The 16,203-nt window shown below is 37.2% G+C and overlaps 1 protein-coding gene across 1 annotated transcript in view; it reads right to left on the reverse strand.

Annotated features, from left to right (window-relative positions):
• Positions 1–407: 407 nt before the first annotated feature.
• The window catches only part of LOC121862312 (laminin subunit gamma-1-like), a 114,647-nt gene continuing 98,851 nt past the window's right edge, over positions 408–16,203 (reverse strand). Inside the window, 6 exon segments of the mRNA XM_042360468.1 lie at positions 408–2,061; positions 6,054–6,183; positions 6,185–6,312; positions 9,380–9,551; positions 11,377–11,500; positions 15,116–15,246. Coding sequence (XP_042216402.1) covers positions 1,349–2,061; positions 6,054–6,183; positions 6,185–6,312; positions 9,380–9,551; positions 11,377–11,500; positions 15,116–15,246 — 1,398 coding nt within the window. The 3' untranslated portion in view covers positions 408–1,348.

Here is a 16,203-nt window from a genome sequence, read left to right on the forward strand (position 1 = left end):
TGTACCTGTCATTCTTACCAGTAGTCAACTTGATTGGTCCTCCTTTCCACCAAGTTTTTTGTGCACAACATACAACCACCTTCCTCTGGCTCAGTCAATAACCTCACCCAGTCTTCCCCACATAGTACCAACATTCAAGCTTCCAACTCGGAGCTCAACTATGTAATGTTGCTCCACTTTACTTTCAAGCAGTTCTCTTTTGTAGGTACAGTGTACAGTGTGGGGTAATTTTTGTGTAACAGGTTTACTTAAGAAGTTGGGCTGTACAATAATATTTATGTAATGTTTAGATATGTGAAATCAGAGTATACCAGATAGATAATTAATTTAATGCTATTTAAAGAAAGGTATGACAACAACACTGAAAGAGTAACTTTTCATGCAAATGGATACACAAAAAAAATAAGAAAAATTAAAACTTTTACTACAACTAGATTGGCACAAATTAATCAACATTATAAGGTACTTCAATGACATTAAACAATTATCTGCAAAACAAAGCACTTTTCTTTCTTTTTAACATCTTTGGTAATATCTACAGAGTAACTTGTGGCCACAGTCTAATAACTGAGATAACTGTTTGTAAAAGACTGGGCAGAAAACAGCATACCTATGAAACAAATTTGTACGATAACTTGACATACTATAGCAATGCTTATGCCATCACACTTGTCTGTTGAATGGAGGAGGTAAAGAGGGATCTTTAAAAAAATGCATTACTCTACTTTCATTAAAATAAAATTAAAGTACCAATTCATAATTCAATGCTCCTATTCATATCAAATATTATATAAATTACAAGTAAACAATACAGTACATCAAGACTTTTGTTACATATAGATAGATTAAACACTAAAAAAATATATTAATGTACCTAACCTGTCATGTTTACATAACTATTATTACAATACACTAATCTAAATTTACTTTTGACACAATCATCATTCACATAAAATATAGCAGCACCTAAAGAGAACATGTGATTTTACACCTTATATCATACTACTGAATAATGATTATATCAAAATACTGAAGTACTAGTCAGCTATTTTCTGGAAACCATTTTACAATGTCTATAAATTGAAGGTTATGAATTAAATCAACTGAAGGTAGAACATAAGAACCCTCCACTGCCCAGCTTAAAGAAATCAAGAAATGGTGGATAAAACGAGTGAAAAGAGCACTTGGCAGTCATGCTACACTAGTTACTGAAAAATCAATTAGTATCAAAACCATACAAATATTGTTATTAAGATCTACTGGTAAAAATAGTCACACTTTTTTTTTTCATGCAATGATTTGAATTCTTATACCTGTACTGTACTATATTCCTGTCAAACTACTGAATTTAAGCTTCTAGTTTAGTTTGACTGTAACAACCTTCAGGAAGGGAAATCTTAATCTCTTCTATATTAATAACCTCTATTTGGAGTTGCCTAATCTCCTTTTCATACAGTGTGATTTGACGTTTTTGCCAACTACGAGCTTCTGTGAGCTCTGTAACTGTAGTCTCTACACCACTTTGGTAGTACGTCTGCCAGGCCTCCTCCAAGCGTTGTTCTAGAAGGTCCAACTCTGAAGGATCAAGATCTGGCGAACGTTCCAGTATATCTAAAATCTCTTGCACCACCTCATAGGCCTCACGCACCCTAGCACTAGCATCATCTGCTCGATCTTTAGCTTGGTTAGCTTTCTCCTGGGCCTCCATGACCTGCTGATAATCTTCTTCTGCTTGTTCCTCATATGTGCTGACCTGAGAGTCGGTCCCTGCTACTCTACTGGCCAGTTGGTCTGCTTCATCCTTGAGAGAGCTAGCTTCAACTTTGGTAGCATCTGCTTTAAGACGCACATCACCAGCTTGTTCACTGGCATCATTTGCAGTCTTTTGTGCTTCCTTAGCAATATCACGTGCATTTTTTGCATCTGATTCAGCTCCCATAAGTGCATCTTCAGCATCACGAGTACGTGCCTCTGCCTCAACAATGAGTTTTTCAATTTCTGCAACACGGATCAGAGCATCCTCTGCCTCACCACGACTCTCCTGGACTTGCTTATCAAACCCTGAAAGAATAATGCATAAAACTGTATTGTAACAAAATAGGATTGAACTAATTAGACAAGCAATTTATTTGTAGGTATTTTAGGGGTTATAAAGACAGTTACTTGCCCAGTTATATCCATGGTTAGCTGTTTAATACGAAAAGGCATTCCTACACCTCTCATAAACCTCTAAGACATATTGATGTTTATATGTGCTGTAGTAAGAGGTTTTTGTTTTTGGCTGTTCTAGAATCTATCCCTTTAATACCTTCACTCCAAAATGCCACTTCCAGTATTTTATTTAGCTCATGCCAGACAATTTCCTTCAGCAAAGAGAGACCCTTGTACCCAAGGGGCTAAAGAAGGGAAGATATCTACCATGTTTCCCAGCCCATAAGACACACATTTTTTCCCCTTAAAAAAGTCCTTATAATTGGCTGAAGGTCAAGTTTAAGATACAAATTTCCATTCCAAAGACATGTAATGAAACTAAAAAAGTTGTGGAAAAATCATTTCAATATTCTAATGTGGCTCAGACAAAGAGAATATAAAACTACAGGGTATAAAATAAGAAAAATGAAGAGCATGGGTGTGTCTGTGTGGTAATTGATCATATATGTGGAGGCAGTGGGTAACTGTGTTACTGACACGCCAGCCCACCACACACAGTGGCAGCTTATCCATGCTGCAGAGCTGTAGTCCCCTCTGTCACTCACTGCCAGACATATGATTCCTCTTCACATGAAGACGAATAATGCACCGACAAACAAATTTCGTAAAGAATTAATTGAATGTTTTTTTCATCATTTACTAACTACATTTTCATTACAAAACCGTAAAAAAATCAAGTGACATTCATAGTAACTGCATGTTTCATTTCCATTTGACACTGGCATCGTATGGTTAACTTGGGGCTGCACGTACGCCCCAGTGTTTGACATGCTTGGTGTGGAGTTGCAGAACACCATGGTGAATAACAGACTGTCTGCAATGACATCCATTGAAAATAAAATAACAGAAATGAAGGACTTTAATGAAAAGTAATGAACCACTTTGCTCCATCAAAGAGCCATCACATTGATTTTATTTTCAAGTAATACCCTGAGAATCCATAGGCAACATCAACACATACATATTGTACACAGAACACCCGAAGTAAGCCAAATTTATGTAATTTTCTGCCATTGTTATGTGAAATTTGCAGTCCCTCTAATACATTTTACCACAAGCTGCCACTGCACATACCCACACAAATCTCGGAGTCAGCTGATGATTGCTACTGTTTTTTTTTATATATTATGCATAAATTTTATTATTTATCATAGCAAAATCTGTTCATCTTTGAATTATGCAATTTGATATTTGTTTGAATTAGGCTCAATTTTTGTTCACTAAATTGTTTAACTCTGATCCACATTGTTTATATAGAATTTTGGTGTTACTAAATTAATCGTTTAACTGCGAAACCATTTATAACAAACTCATTTATTATTATTAGGGAGTGCAGTACAGGGTACTGTACTAGGTATTTACCACCCTGGTGTTTGAACCTGCTTTTCAACCTGTTGTTTGCTCTCCATGCTTTGTTGATGTGTTTGTTCAGCTATTTTATGGTTTCTATTATTCTATGTAATGATAATAAAATTATTTTTTTCACTGTGATCCTGTTAATGTGGGTGTGGTAGAGTTCTTATGACATGGCAAAAGTAGCTATCTGTGGCGACTTAACGGCCCACATGTACAGTATATTTTTGTAGTACAGTACACTATTCACGTTATTTCCTTTTTTAACCTAAGCCTCGGAATTTTCCACAGTCTGGCACTGGTGTGGTCCCAAGCTTGCCAGACTAGTGAGGTTCAACCTTTATATAAAATAATAAAAAAAAAAAAAATGCACATGCCATTTCCAGAAAACAACTGAGAATAGTTCTAATGTAGCTGAAATTTATACAGTAGAACAAAACAGGAGATTTTTTTTCTTCACAGTTTAGAAAATTTGTAAATTGAGAATTTGTAAATTGGGTTCTGCCTGTACACATGTAATGGTTCCTTAAAATCTCACAAATAGAACTCATGTTAGTGCATATATGTAAATTGGATAAATACAGTCGTCAATATGATAACAGTACGCCCAGATAATTCGCAGATTTTTATTTCGCGGTCCTCTATTATTCATGGATGACACCTTGGATGTACCCAAGAATGTCTGTGGGTAGTTTTAATATTGCCGTCATTTTCATGGCCAGGACAGGGAGCCATTCGTTCTAGAGAGTAATTTCCTTTACCTGTACAGTAAGCTCTCATATTTGGACACCTATTTAGACTGTAAAACCTCATGAAATTCAAATCGTCCAAGTAAAAAATTCAACTTCCTATGGAGAAAAAATAATTTGAGTCTGGTACTTTCGATGTTTGACTAAATTTTGCATTATTTACCCTACTTTTTTGGCGAATTACTATCTGTAATAAAGCATCATCCTAATAAACCAACGAAAATAACACATAAAGTTAAATAAAAAATAAAAACAACACAGAAAACGTTCTTGTGTTCTACAGCTTCAGCTAGAGTTGAACCTGATGACTTGGCAACTTCGTCATCCGAGTAAAAACACACACAACAACATTGGCTGTCCTTATGTTTTCAACTTTACCACCACTGGTGAGTAGAAATTTTGTTTTAAATTCAGAAACATTAATTAAAACATGTATGAACAGTAAATAAGTGTTGCTTCTATATTCTTATGTAGAGTAATGATGAAATGCTTTCACATGTAATAATAATAATTAACGGTTTACGTGCACTCACTTTTTTCTTTACCATTAAAGGTTAGCTACTTCTATTGCTCCATTTATTAACATTAAATAACATTACTGTACTACTTAAAACAACCATATTAATTTTTTTACATTCATTTACTACAGCTACAACCAGGGTTTTATTTCCTTTAGTTTTATATGTAGAACCAGTCAGTCACTGGTTTTGTAAACATTAACGAAAACAATGCCGTCTCGTCTCCTCGTGTGTTATAATATTCTCCGTATTATTAATGAATTGTATTGTTCATTTTGCACACTTAAACCAGTAAAACTTTTAAATTGTGGAGTTTTTTTTTTTTTGTCCAAATAAAAAAACGTTGAATTTAAAACTTCGAAATTTGAGAACTTACCGGGTACTGTAGTGTGTGTGTGTGTGTGTGTGTATAGCATAAACACACACACACACAAACACGTATAAATAAATAATACAGGTGTAATGGGAAAATCCCCTCACAAATAATCAGAAAAAATATTAAAAATGTTGAGTCTACCCTCAACTCCATTCCGTGCTTTGTTATTAATAGAGCATGGAGTAGACTTGAGGGTTGGCTCAACATTTTTAAAAAAAAATTTCTGATTATTTGTGAAAATTTCCCAGTATTATTTACTTATGTGTTTCGTTTGTGTCTACACACTTGCACAAGTAAGTCCTTGTTTAACGTTGCCCACGATAACGTTGTTTCGTTATAACGTCGCTATTCTTTAGATACCCATGATTTGGACAACGTCCGTAGATTCAGTATAATGTGGCTCGCCACCCTCCTCCTCCTCTCCACTACCCTCCACACATTCGCTCCACCTCCGCCCATCAGTGAATACAATACAAAATAATTTAGTTTATTTATCTTTTCGGATGTATAATATATACTATTTCCTATAAAAATTCAATTGAATTTCTGTATATGTAATGTATTTTATGGGGCAAAGGGAGGCTGGGGAACGTAACTCACGTATTTTATCTACTGTATTTTTTATGGGGAAAATTGATTCCGTTAATGCTGCGGTTTTCAGGAACGGGACCACGGCGTTAAGGGAGGACCTCCTGTATATACAATATAGGTAAAACAAATCATTGTCCTAAAGGCAAACACATAAGGGAATATACATTTCTTTGTACACAGGTAAAGATGTAACCCCCCCTTCCCCAGGTCAGCAAATGTAATTCGCGGATTTGGCGATTCATAAAAGAAAATTACCTTCAAGTACTGTAAGTGTCTCTTTAGCTTCTTTGAGAGTCTTTTCTGCTTTCTTGATAGCATCCTTGGCTTGGCCTTCTGCTGTAAATGTGTCTGCCAAGAGCTCGGATGTAATCTGTTGTTGTGTGTCAGCCCCGCTGCACCAACTCTGAAGTTTCTGTAAGCTGAGCCTCAACATCCACAAGCAAATTACTACGACTTTCCATCAGCTCCTGTGTCTCAGCCTTAAGACGCTCAGCTTCACGGGTGATGGCAGCAGCTTAAAGGACAAAAGATCATGTAAGTAAGATGGTTATTGTTACTATAGTTTATTTCACTCACTATTAGCAAGCCAAAATAAAAGTATAAACTGTACTGTAAAAAAGTTATGATTATGCCCCCCAAAAAATCATTAAATAAAATAGAGAATTTGAAGTATGAAAAACCATTTCATTGCCATCAGCTGATGTTAGTGAACAATAAGATCCATTCCATTGAATGCTCCAGAGCAAACTGCTCAATTGCCTTGAAACCTATCATTTCACCAGCAGGTACGTACTACTCAAACAATGCCTGTACTGCAGAAGAAGATTCCTACTCAGCACATCTAGAACCTTTAAAGATATTCCCATGGGAGGTTCCTTTAAGGCCAACATATATAATAAGTCGAAAGTCAAACTCTAAACAATCTATGCAACTTGAAAATCCCTAAAGCCATAATTGTGGGTCTTCATGCTCAAACCTTCAGTCCTTAACACTGTTAATAATAGCCCTTTGGGGCTTAAAATAAAAATATAATACCTGTACTTCAATCCTACATTAATGGCCAACAAACTAGTATGGGTACCTGATGAGATCAAGAACCAACTGAGAATACACCCAAACAAGGAAGGCTAATCCTTCCAAGAGCCACAGAGTATGGGATGGTGAAGCATCAGTAAGTTGTCATGAGATGAAATTCCGTCTGATGGTCAGAAACCTCTTCTTACAATGGAGTTGGTTGGCAAAACCCCTCAGAGAACTGGAAGATATGGGACTTCTTATAAATGTTTGCTGAGCAGTTTTATAAAGTGAATAATTAACTGGTAATAAACGAGATAACATGACTTAATGCTCACAACATAAATAAAACTAAGGATTGGGATATGTCTGAGTATAGTAGGATTTACATTATTTGATACCATGAACTGTCATATTATCATGGGAAACTACGTCAAATTCCTTTAAAATAATACCAAGTGGTGCACAGTACACCCTTCTAATACCGGACTAATTCATGCTAACCCTGTCCATTATTGGGAAGGTTCCCCATATACAGTACAATAAAAAAAATTAAATTTCACATCTCTCTCAACCATCAAAAGCACATATTATATAATGTAGTAGTGCATAAAAATTCAACTTACCACTACCACCATTACCATTAACCCTACCTCTCCAACTACTACCACCACTACTGTTGTTGCCATTCTTACAGTATCAGGACAATTGCCAGTGATTAACTGGCACAAAACATGGAACTAACTAAATAGAGAGGAGAAAATAGCTCAGAATTAATACTTTATTTTCATGTTTTATTTATTGTAATAATTATGTACTTTGAATTTGGAGTCATGAGGTGAAAGAAGATTATTAAGGAAACTGAAAGACAGTAGGAGTAGAAAGAACCTGGGCTCAACCAGATCGCTTCATCCTATCTATTGTTTTATTATCTTTGTTTTGCTCCCTTGGGTCTTCAGACCTTTGTATTAGTATTGGTTTATTTTTAGTGCTGCTTATTATACTTTTTACTTATTTATTAATTTTTATTTTTATTTTTTTTACTGTGAGTTAGTGAGCCCCAGGTCCTTGTCTACACAAAATGCACAACTCATACAATTTTTTTTAACACTACAAATCTGTAATTAGAAAAACATTGATAAAAAATTGTTAAGTGAAAAAAAATGTGGATCAGTCAGGGGACAGTTTTCCTAGAACCAATTGGGTTTGGTTACCTAGGTTAGGTTAGCTGTACATAAGATTCACTTGAGCAATGGGGGGCAATTGTCCTAGAACCCTTTCTTACTACTACAACCACTACTGCTACCACTTCCATTACCACATATGCTACCTTTCCCATTACCCTGGTTGTTGCTTTAACCTCTTCCACTTCAACAATCACTGCTTCTGCTATCTCCCCCACTACCACCAACACTACTCTTGCAACCTCTCCCACTACCACCAACACTACTGCTGCAACATCTCCCACTACCTTTAACACTACTACTGCAACCTCTCCCACTACGACTACTACTTTGTTGTCACTCGGAATCGAGTATGACGATCATCCAGCTCTGATACAATGATACAAGTTGCTAAGGATGTCACCTATGTTGGTGAGGTTTAAGGGGACTAAAGAGGTCGTCCGGGACCGGCAGAGTCCTCCATCTAGTGCGGGAGGGGCGGTGGCAGCATCTTTCCGGCGTTGGCGCCTGTCTGCCTCGGTATGCAGTTGGGCTAATTCGAAAGTATTTACACCTTGTGTAGTGCTCCTCCAAGTGTTGCGGTGTGGAGTAATCGTGTCCCAGGTGAGGGGTGGCTTTGGCACTTTTTCAGGTTTGTCTTAAGACTATCCTTCTTTTTAATTGCCCGCCAGTACAGTCATGTATACTATTGTAGTGTACAATATTGTGTATCTGCATATACCCTGGTTTATTCATTAATATATTGTCTAAGTGTACAAGTAGCCAAATTGAGTCATCATATAACACTCAAAGGGAGTAAATAACATTTTAGAAAGGTATCTTCATATCAAAGAATATACAGTGTGTTATAGTGACCCCCGTTGTATGCAGGTCTACTGAAAGCTCTCACACAAATGCATCTAAGTAAATAACCTTCTGATACAGCTTATCCTTTGATTTTCAAGTCATATTACAAATTACATAGTGTTCCATTTTTTTCTATATTACTGAAGATGTTATATTAATCATGATGAACCATAAACAATAAGAGGCCAATCATATGAGAATATAATACTGAACCAATTAGTAAATAAACCTGACAAATGCTGCAACACCTGATCAGCTCCAACCTGCTTACATACTCGAGTGTCTTAGTTTTCAGTAGGCCTATAACAAATCTGATTAGACCACTGTACAGTATTCAGAGTGTTGTTCATTTCATAAGATTTTTTTTATAATCTTCCTCATTATTATTGTTTTGTTTTTAGTATTTCTGGTGACCAGAGCATCTCAAGAGTCCTAAAAAAGTGAATTCCGATATATTGAAGTCAGATTTATCGAGGTTTTACTGTACTACAGTGTCTGCAGGTTCACATCCAAACCCAAAATAGATATCTTACTTACCTTGAGCCTTTAGTTCAGCTGCATCTATTGGTGGGATGGCAATGCTAGAGGCCTCCGTGGATATGGCAAGTGCTTCATGGTAAGTGGCTTTAGCAAGTGTTCTTGATTCATTGGCCACTTGTGTTGTTTTTTCATGAAGAGATAATAGGTCAATTGCTTCACCATTCAAACTCTGAAGATTGATAAATCAGCATCTTAAATTCATTTTCACTCTACTAATACAGGATATCCACATTGAAATGAAACAATTTTGAAGCCTTGTAATTTTTTTTTTGAATAATGCAGAGGAATATTCACAGAGCTCATAATCAGTAAATTTGAGTTTCATTTAGTGTATAGGTACATATCATTACATTTACATTGAATTACACTAGGATATACATTCAACATGTGCACCATTCATAGCACGGACTACAATTTTATAGCACTTAAGCCACACCTTTTGTCTGAAAAATAGCAAAAAATAAAATAAAATCAGCCTGCATTCTTTATGTGAAGTTATTGTCTCCCATAGACTAATGAATCCCCCAGTTACTGCCTCCAGTAGGCTAAATTCTACTTAACCCAACTGAACTGGAGAGATTGTGGAAAACCAATTTGGTAGAAAGATGCCAAGTTTGAATGTGGAAGGAAAAAGGATGGGGGAAGCTAGGTGGTAAAAATTATATTGAAGAGAGGTCGTGAAAAAAGTCCTAATACAGTATACTCTTGATTTACCAGAAGGAATTTTGTCCATTATTTTTCGCTCGATTTAGTGAACTAGTTTGCTAAATTCAGATCAATTCCATGAATATGCTCACACTTATGGAGACACCCCACACACATGATATGTACAGTTGCCAGCAAAAGTCCTCCCACAACTTGCAACACAGGGCTGTGGGAGAATTTTTGCTGGCAACTGTACATTGAATCATTAGAAACATTATTCATGGCTTACCTTAAACTAGGGGGTTCAGTGTTTATTTAAAAAAAAATTCTTTTATTCCAAACTTTTTCCAACTGATAGCCACTCTCTTTTTACTTTCTCCCCCACACCACTTCCTTTCTGAGACTTCTGAGAGACTTTCAGCATGATGTTTAAACACAGTAGTTAGTTGACCGAGGGGTAGCAGTGAGCAACACACACGGTGGTGGCAGGACACAGACTGAGCAGATGTAAACAAAACCCATGCCAAGTGGCGCATTTTGTGCAAAATTTAACAGAATCATGCTCGATTGAGCGGAAATTTTGATTTAACTGAAAGGGGTGGCTCGAATTAGTTCGTTAAATCAAGAAAATACTGTATTTTGTATAAGATTGTACAGTCGACCCTGGTTAAAACGGACTAATAGGGGGGGGGAAGGGTGTCCGTATTAGCCGATTGTCCGAATTAACCGATTAAGGGGTTAATATTGCATAATATTGCATTATATTTCAAAGAAAATGCAGTGAGTTTGTCCTTAGCCTTGCGTATGTCTGAAACTGTCTGCTTTTTAACACCATACTCGTCACAAACTCTAGCCACCGAAGCACCAGCCTCTAACTTCCTTATAAGTTCCAGTTTCTGGTTCACAGAAATGGTCACATACTTCCTCTTCAGCGTATTACTCCCCCTTGAAGACATGATGTAAAATACAAGGCTGAAAGATCCCTAATCACTGAAATATCAACGAAAATTGCAGGGCAACACAACACTGATACTCGAATATGGCGCTAAGTCAACAATGACTGGCGGTCTGGCATGCGGGCCATCTATATGACAATCCCAGAACCAGAAATTTGATACGGAGAAGTCCCTCGCTTAGTTCAGATTTCGTCGAGATTATCCGAAATCCGGATTAAAGGGGTCCGAATTAACGAGGGTCGATTGTACAGCGGAATTTAAAATCAGGTAATCACAGCTAACCCATTTACGAGTAGAAATTTTACATATAAAAAAAGTGATGATGATTATTACTGTCATTATTGGATTTTAGCTTAAAAGTTCTTACTCAATTAAAAAAAAAAAAATTCTTACCTTGATAATGTCCGTTATATCTCGCTGATCATCAATTGCTTTTCGTGCTAACAAGAAAGCCTCATTGGATGTGTTACGTGCATCATAAGCCACCTGCTCAATACTCTTGGCACTATCTTCTTGCCTGTTAAAGAGAAAATGAACTTCAACTTTTGTACATACTAAACATATCAAGAATATTGGGATAATAATTGGAAGGTATTGCCAATGGAACAAACACATGCCACCTCTTCACTCCTCTTTGATGTTTAGCCTTGCATATACGTACAGTTTAGGTGAGTGAATCTTGGTGACCCATTTCAAATGCAAATGAAGTGTATGATTTGTGATTTAGAGAGTGTGGCAATTCTTCCTAACAAAGACCACATTGGTTCTTAAAAGGAAAAGATACCCTCTGCACTATGGTTGTATCCATATTAATGAAGAAGAGTCACTTGAACCATGGTTAAACTCATTGTCTCTATGTCATTCAATCTTTATTTAAACAGAAACTGGTGTTTCCAGAATGCAAACTCCCAATCAAGTCTTATTTGAGCCATGTATCTGTGAGGAGGGAGGGGAATCAAGTCATTCAATTCATCCTAAACCATAAAATGTAATCTCATGATTTAATCCCACAAAATTCTGCTAGAGAAAGGGAGGAAGTGGAAATAAAAGACTGAAACCTACACAGAATGTGCCCCACCCTGTACATTTGGCTAGTTAGAGAAGTAGGTGTGTTGGCAAGGAGATTCATTTTTATAAGATCCATTTAGATACTCCAACATGTGAATCATGGTAGCACAGGGGCAGATCCAGGATTTTATGAGGGGATGGATCATCACAGAGACCAATGCAGCACATTGACCTCGCCTAACAGTGCGATTAGAATCAATGTATCTTTGGTAATGTACACATGGAAGTGTCAGAGTCATCAGTGCTGAAACAAATACATAGCGTCTTCGGTCCTGTCATGGTAAGGCACACGGTCCCACCAGGAGAGTTTTACCCAAGGCTTCATAAGTAGGTATTAAAAAGGCCTTGAGTAATAAAACACTAAATCACAAATTCAACAGTGTAATAATCAGTGAGCAAAAATATAAAACATATATGGAGTCAGATACTTGGGTTGGCCTTGGTCACCTTGCCTAAGAATATTTACTATGACCCAGGAAATCCCTTCCCTTATTATAGTAATCTCTTCCCAAACTCAGCAACTCAGGTACAGTAGTGGATTAGCAGTAACTTTAACGGAGCCAAAACTTGACCACTCCCTCCCAATACACAAGTGCCTATAGTTGATATTCAAGGACCAAGTGGCCACCCAGTTATACAGGGAGTAAAAAATCATGAACTGAGTGCACACATGCACTGCCAGTCCTTGTTTGAAACTATACTGAGAATGGTGACAGTTGTCACCGAAACAATTTGAAATAAACATTTCGTCTGTCATTGTGGGTTTCCTTTCTTACAGTCATTAAATTATTTAATGAAATGTATGGCGCAAAGACAAGTTAGTAAGAGATATGAAGCATAATTTAACAGTTATATACTGTATTTTGGCCTTTGGTACAGGTGCTCCTCTACTTATGAACATTCGACTTACGAACTTTTATTGATGGGAACAAACCTGTCTATATGTACTGTCTGTGAATCATTTACAGTGAATGGTAACTGCCCAGTACATGCTCGCAGTAGGCTGACCTTACCAGTTAGCTACTTTATCCTGGGTTTGCTCACTGTACCCCTAGATTCTTTATGGTGCTACATCAAAAGCAGAACTTCATTCACTATACAATACTACATATGCTGTTTTAAATCTAAAATACCTGATGTAAATGAAAATTTAAAGATAATTTTCTTTTCTTTTTGCATCTATTAACATCGCTGGTGGCATTGTTGCCAAGTTAGACTCCTCACTGTAGCCACATCCTCCTAGGCCTCTTCTTACCAGGCCAAGCTAAGTTATGGTTATTTTTCAACTCTTTAATCTCACATTGATATACTGTACTTAACTTTCTTAATTATTTTTTTCACTTAGTTACAAACACAATCAGGGGCAGATCCAGGAATATCAAAGGGGGTTCCCAAAAAGTTGTGGGTGGGGGAAAATGGCAAGCCCACTCAGCTGGGGGTCTTTGGGGGTGCTGTAAGAACCCCCAAAAAAAATTTAATTCAGACCAATATCATTGGCTTGTTAAGGCCATTTTGAAGCCATGCACACTTGATATCAGGAGATAATCTGAAGTCAATAATAATTACTTTTTACTATACAAAAATGCCCGAGTACAAAACTGCTTTAAAGAAAAGGTATTGGAATTTTCTGATGAAAAGGGGGCTCCAAACCCCCAGGACACCCCCTCTGGATCTGCCCCTGACAATCCCTCATATGTAATGTGGAAAAAAAAATAAAAGAAATACTGTACAGTACAGCACAGTACTGTAACTATCATAAGGTAAAAAACATAAAGGAAATAAATATTTCTTTGTGTGTGAAAATTAACACACTGAGTGAGGGAGTGGGAAGCAGGGTGTGGCAGTCCCATTGCTAAAGGGTTGGCAGAGTCGGCATCCTAGTTGGGCTCCGTTGCTATGGCGAACTTTGAGGCCATGCAGCCATTATCTATGCAAATGGCAGGTGTGTTAAACTTTCATTCAGCTTTTCCTTAACCCTTAAAGCCCGGGTGACATTCACTAAGGCGACCCCGGGTGACTTTTCTTAGCTTTCTTAATTTTCACAGCATATTTTGAATGTCGTGGCGGGATGAAATACAGAAGTACGGGATATTTATTTACTTAGCAACTCAACTCGCACGTAATATTTGTCTCAAGTCTAGTGGTCCAGTTACCCACCAACTATCATGATGGATGCATGTCCTCTGACGACTTGTGACCAGCCTCACCCCTCCACTCCCTAGACAGTAATGTTATTCATCAAGAGTTGCTTGATTTGAGCGGCACTGATATATTGTAGTACAGTACTGTATTGGGGGACAAAGACAGTAATGAGGAGGAAAAGGACCCAGATGGTGAATTTGTTGATGTGGCCAGCGGTGAGGACACTGATACAGAAAATGGTGCTCACTTTCCCTCCCCACCCTGCCAGCCACCCCCTCAGAGAGGTCATGGTCGTAAGTGCCGTGGTGACCGTGAACATAGGGGACCATGTGCATGCCAGCCACAACAGTACATCTGGAGTGACTGCACTAATTTTACACCTGAAGTATCAGTTTTTATACTGGATTTTTTGTATTTATTTTATTTTTTCGAAATATACCGGGGAGTCGGCGGGTCTTACGATGCTCCGAGCATAAGGGCTAATGGTTATAGCAGCATTTTTTTGTCTAGGTAATAAACAAATGTTGCTGGAAGTGCACAATTTTTAATTAACATATGGTTTATGAATGCTGAGAAAGGAGGTATAGGGAGTTGTTTGTTTGCTTTTAGTTTTTGGCTTACCATGTAGGTTGTTACTCTACATCTTTGATAAAATTCCTCATTTTATTTATTTTTTTTTATTATGTTTGGTATCTACAGGATTAGGTTGAACTTACAAATAAACCTCAGCAATGTAACTTGTTCATAAGTAGAGGAGTATCTGTACCTATAATGTCTTATCAGGCTATAGGCACCTACTGTATGTTGTCATGAGGATTTTAACATGCTGGTAAATCATGGGTTGCTTATTAATGACCCATAAAGCTGTAAACCACGATTACATGCATCAGGTCTTTCTTAAACATAAAAAGTTTTTACTTACGAATCGGCCAAAGAGCGAGCTTCTCGAGCAATATCAGACATGAGTGCAGATTGCTGCCCAAACTGATTGGAACGATCAAAGGCCTTGTTCAGAGCATCATTTCCTTGCACATCCAAGTATATTTGAGCATTCTGTGTGGAAGAATAATACCAAAGACTTTTTGAATTATCATATGATTTCACAAAGTCTTTATATATCTTACAGAAAATCCCATTTTCATGAAGTATCTTAGGACCAAATGAATTTTCCTCAACAACAGAATAAGGTAACAGAATAAGGTACAGTAGTGTACCCTTGGAATTACAACTACGATACTGTATAGTGAAATACACAAACATTAATAATCTTGGCTAGTAAACTCTGCAACACATAGAGAAACACTTTGACCTTGCTTTCTTCTGGTCTCCAAGCATTTCTTCTATGCTGATGACTAGTTGGTCAGTGTCACTAATGCTTTAGCTTATACAAAAGTTATTTCTGAATTTACTAAGCTAATGTATCAGTTCTTCAATCTCCCCTTTACTTTCTGATTCCCACAATATTTTACTTAAGTCTTCTAGGCTATCAAGGCATTACTATTGTGTCTTTCAATAAGGTACATTACTGGGATTGCTAGATACTTCCGCCATGATGACAAACAATACTGGTGGAGGGAGGGACCAATGAAGGAAAGAAAAGTTGCCACAAGTCACAATAGATAACTTGAGTTGAAATCAGGCACCAAACTTTGAAATCATGGAGTGGAAAAATTTTTATTATACAGTGACCCCTCGGTTAACGAACTCAATCCGTTCCAGAAGGTCGTTCGTTAACCGAAACCATTGTTTCAATGGGTTTTGGGTAATTGGTTCCAGCTCACCCAAAATTTCCTAAATTCAACAAAAATGGTAGAAAAGTTCACTTACTTTGAGGTGTGTATGTAGAAGGCTCCTGGATGATGATGATGATGGGAATTAGAATGGGGGTGGAGGAAGGAAGAAGAAGGCATTGGGGTGGAAGAGAAGTAGCCCCATGGCACCATTTCACCCATAAAATTTTAGTTCTCTTGGTGTATTTCAAGATTATTTTCTTTAAATCAACACTGCACT

This window comes from Homarus americanus, unplaced genomic scaffold (genome assembly GCF_018991925.1).
Source record: "Homarus americanus isolate GMGI-L3 unplaced genomic scaffold, GMGI_Hamer_2.0 scaffold31037, whole genome shotgun sequence".
Lineage (NCBI taxonomy): Eukaryota > Metazoa > Arthropoda > Malacostraca > Decapoda > Nephropidae > Homarus > Homarus americanus.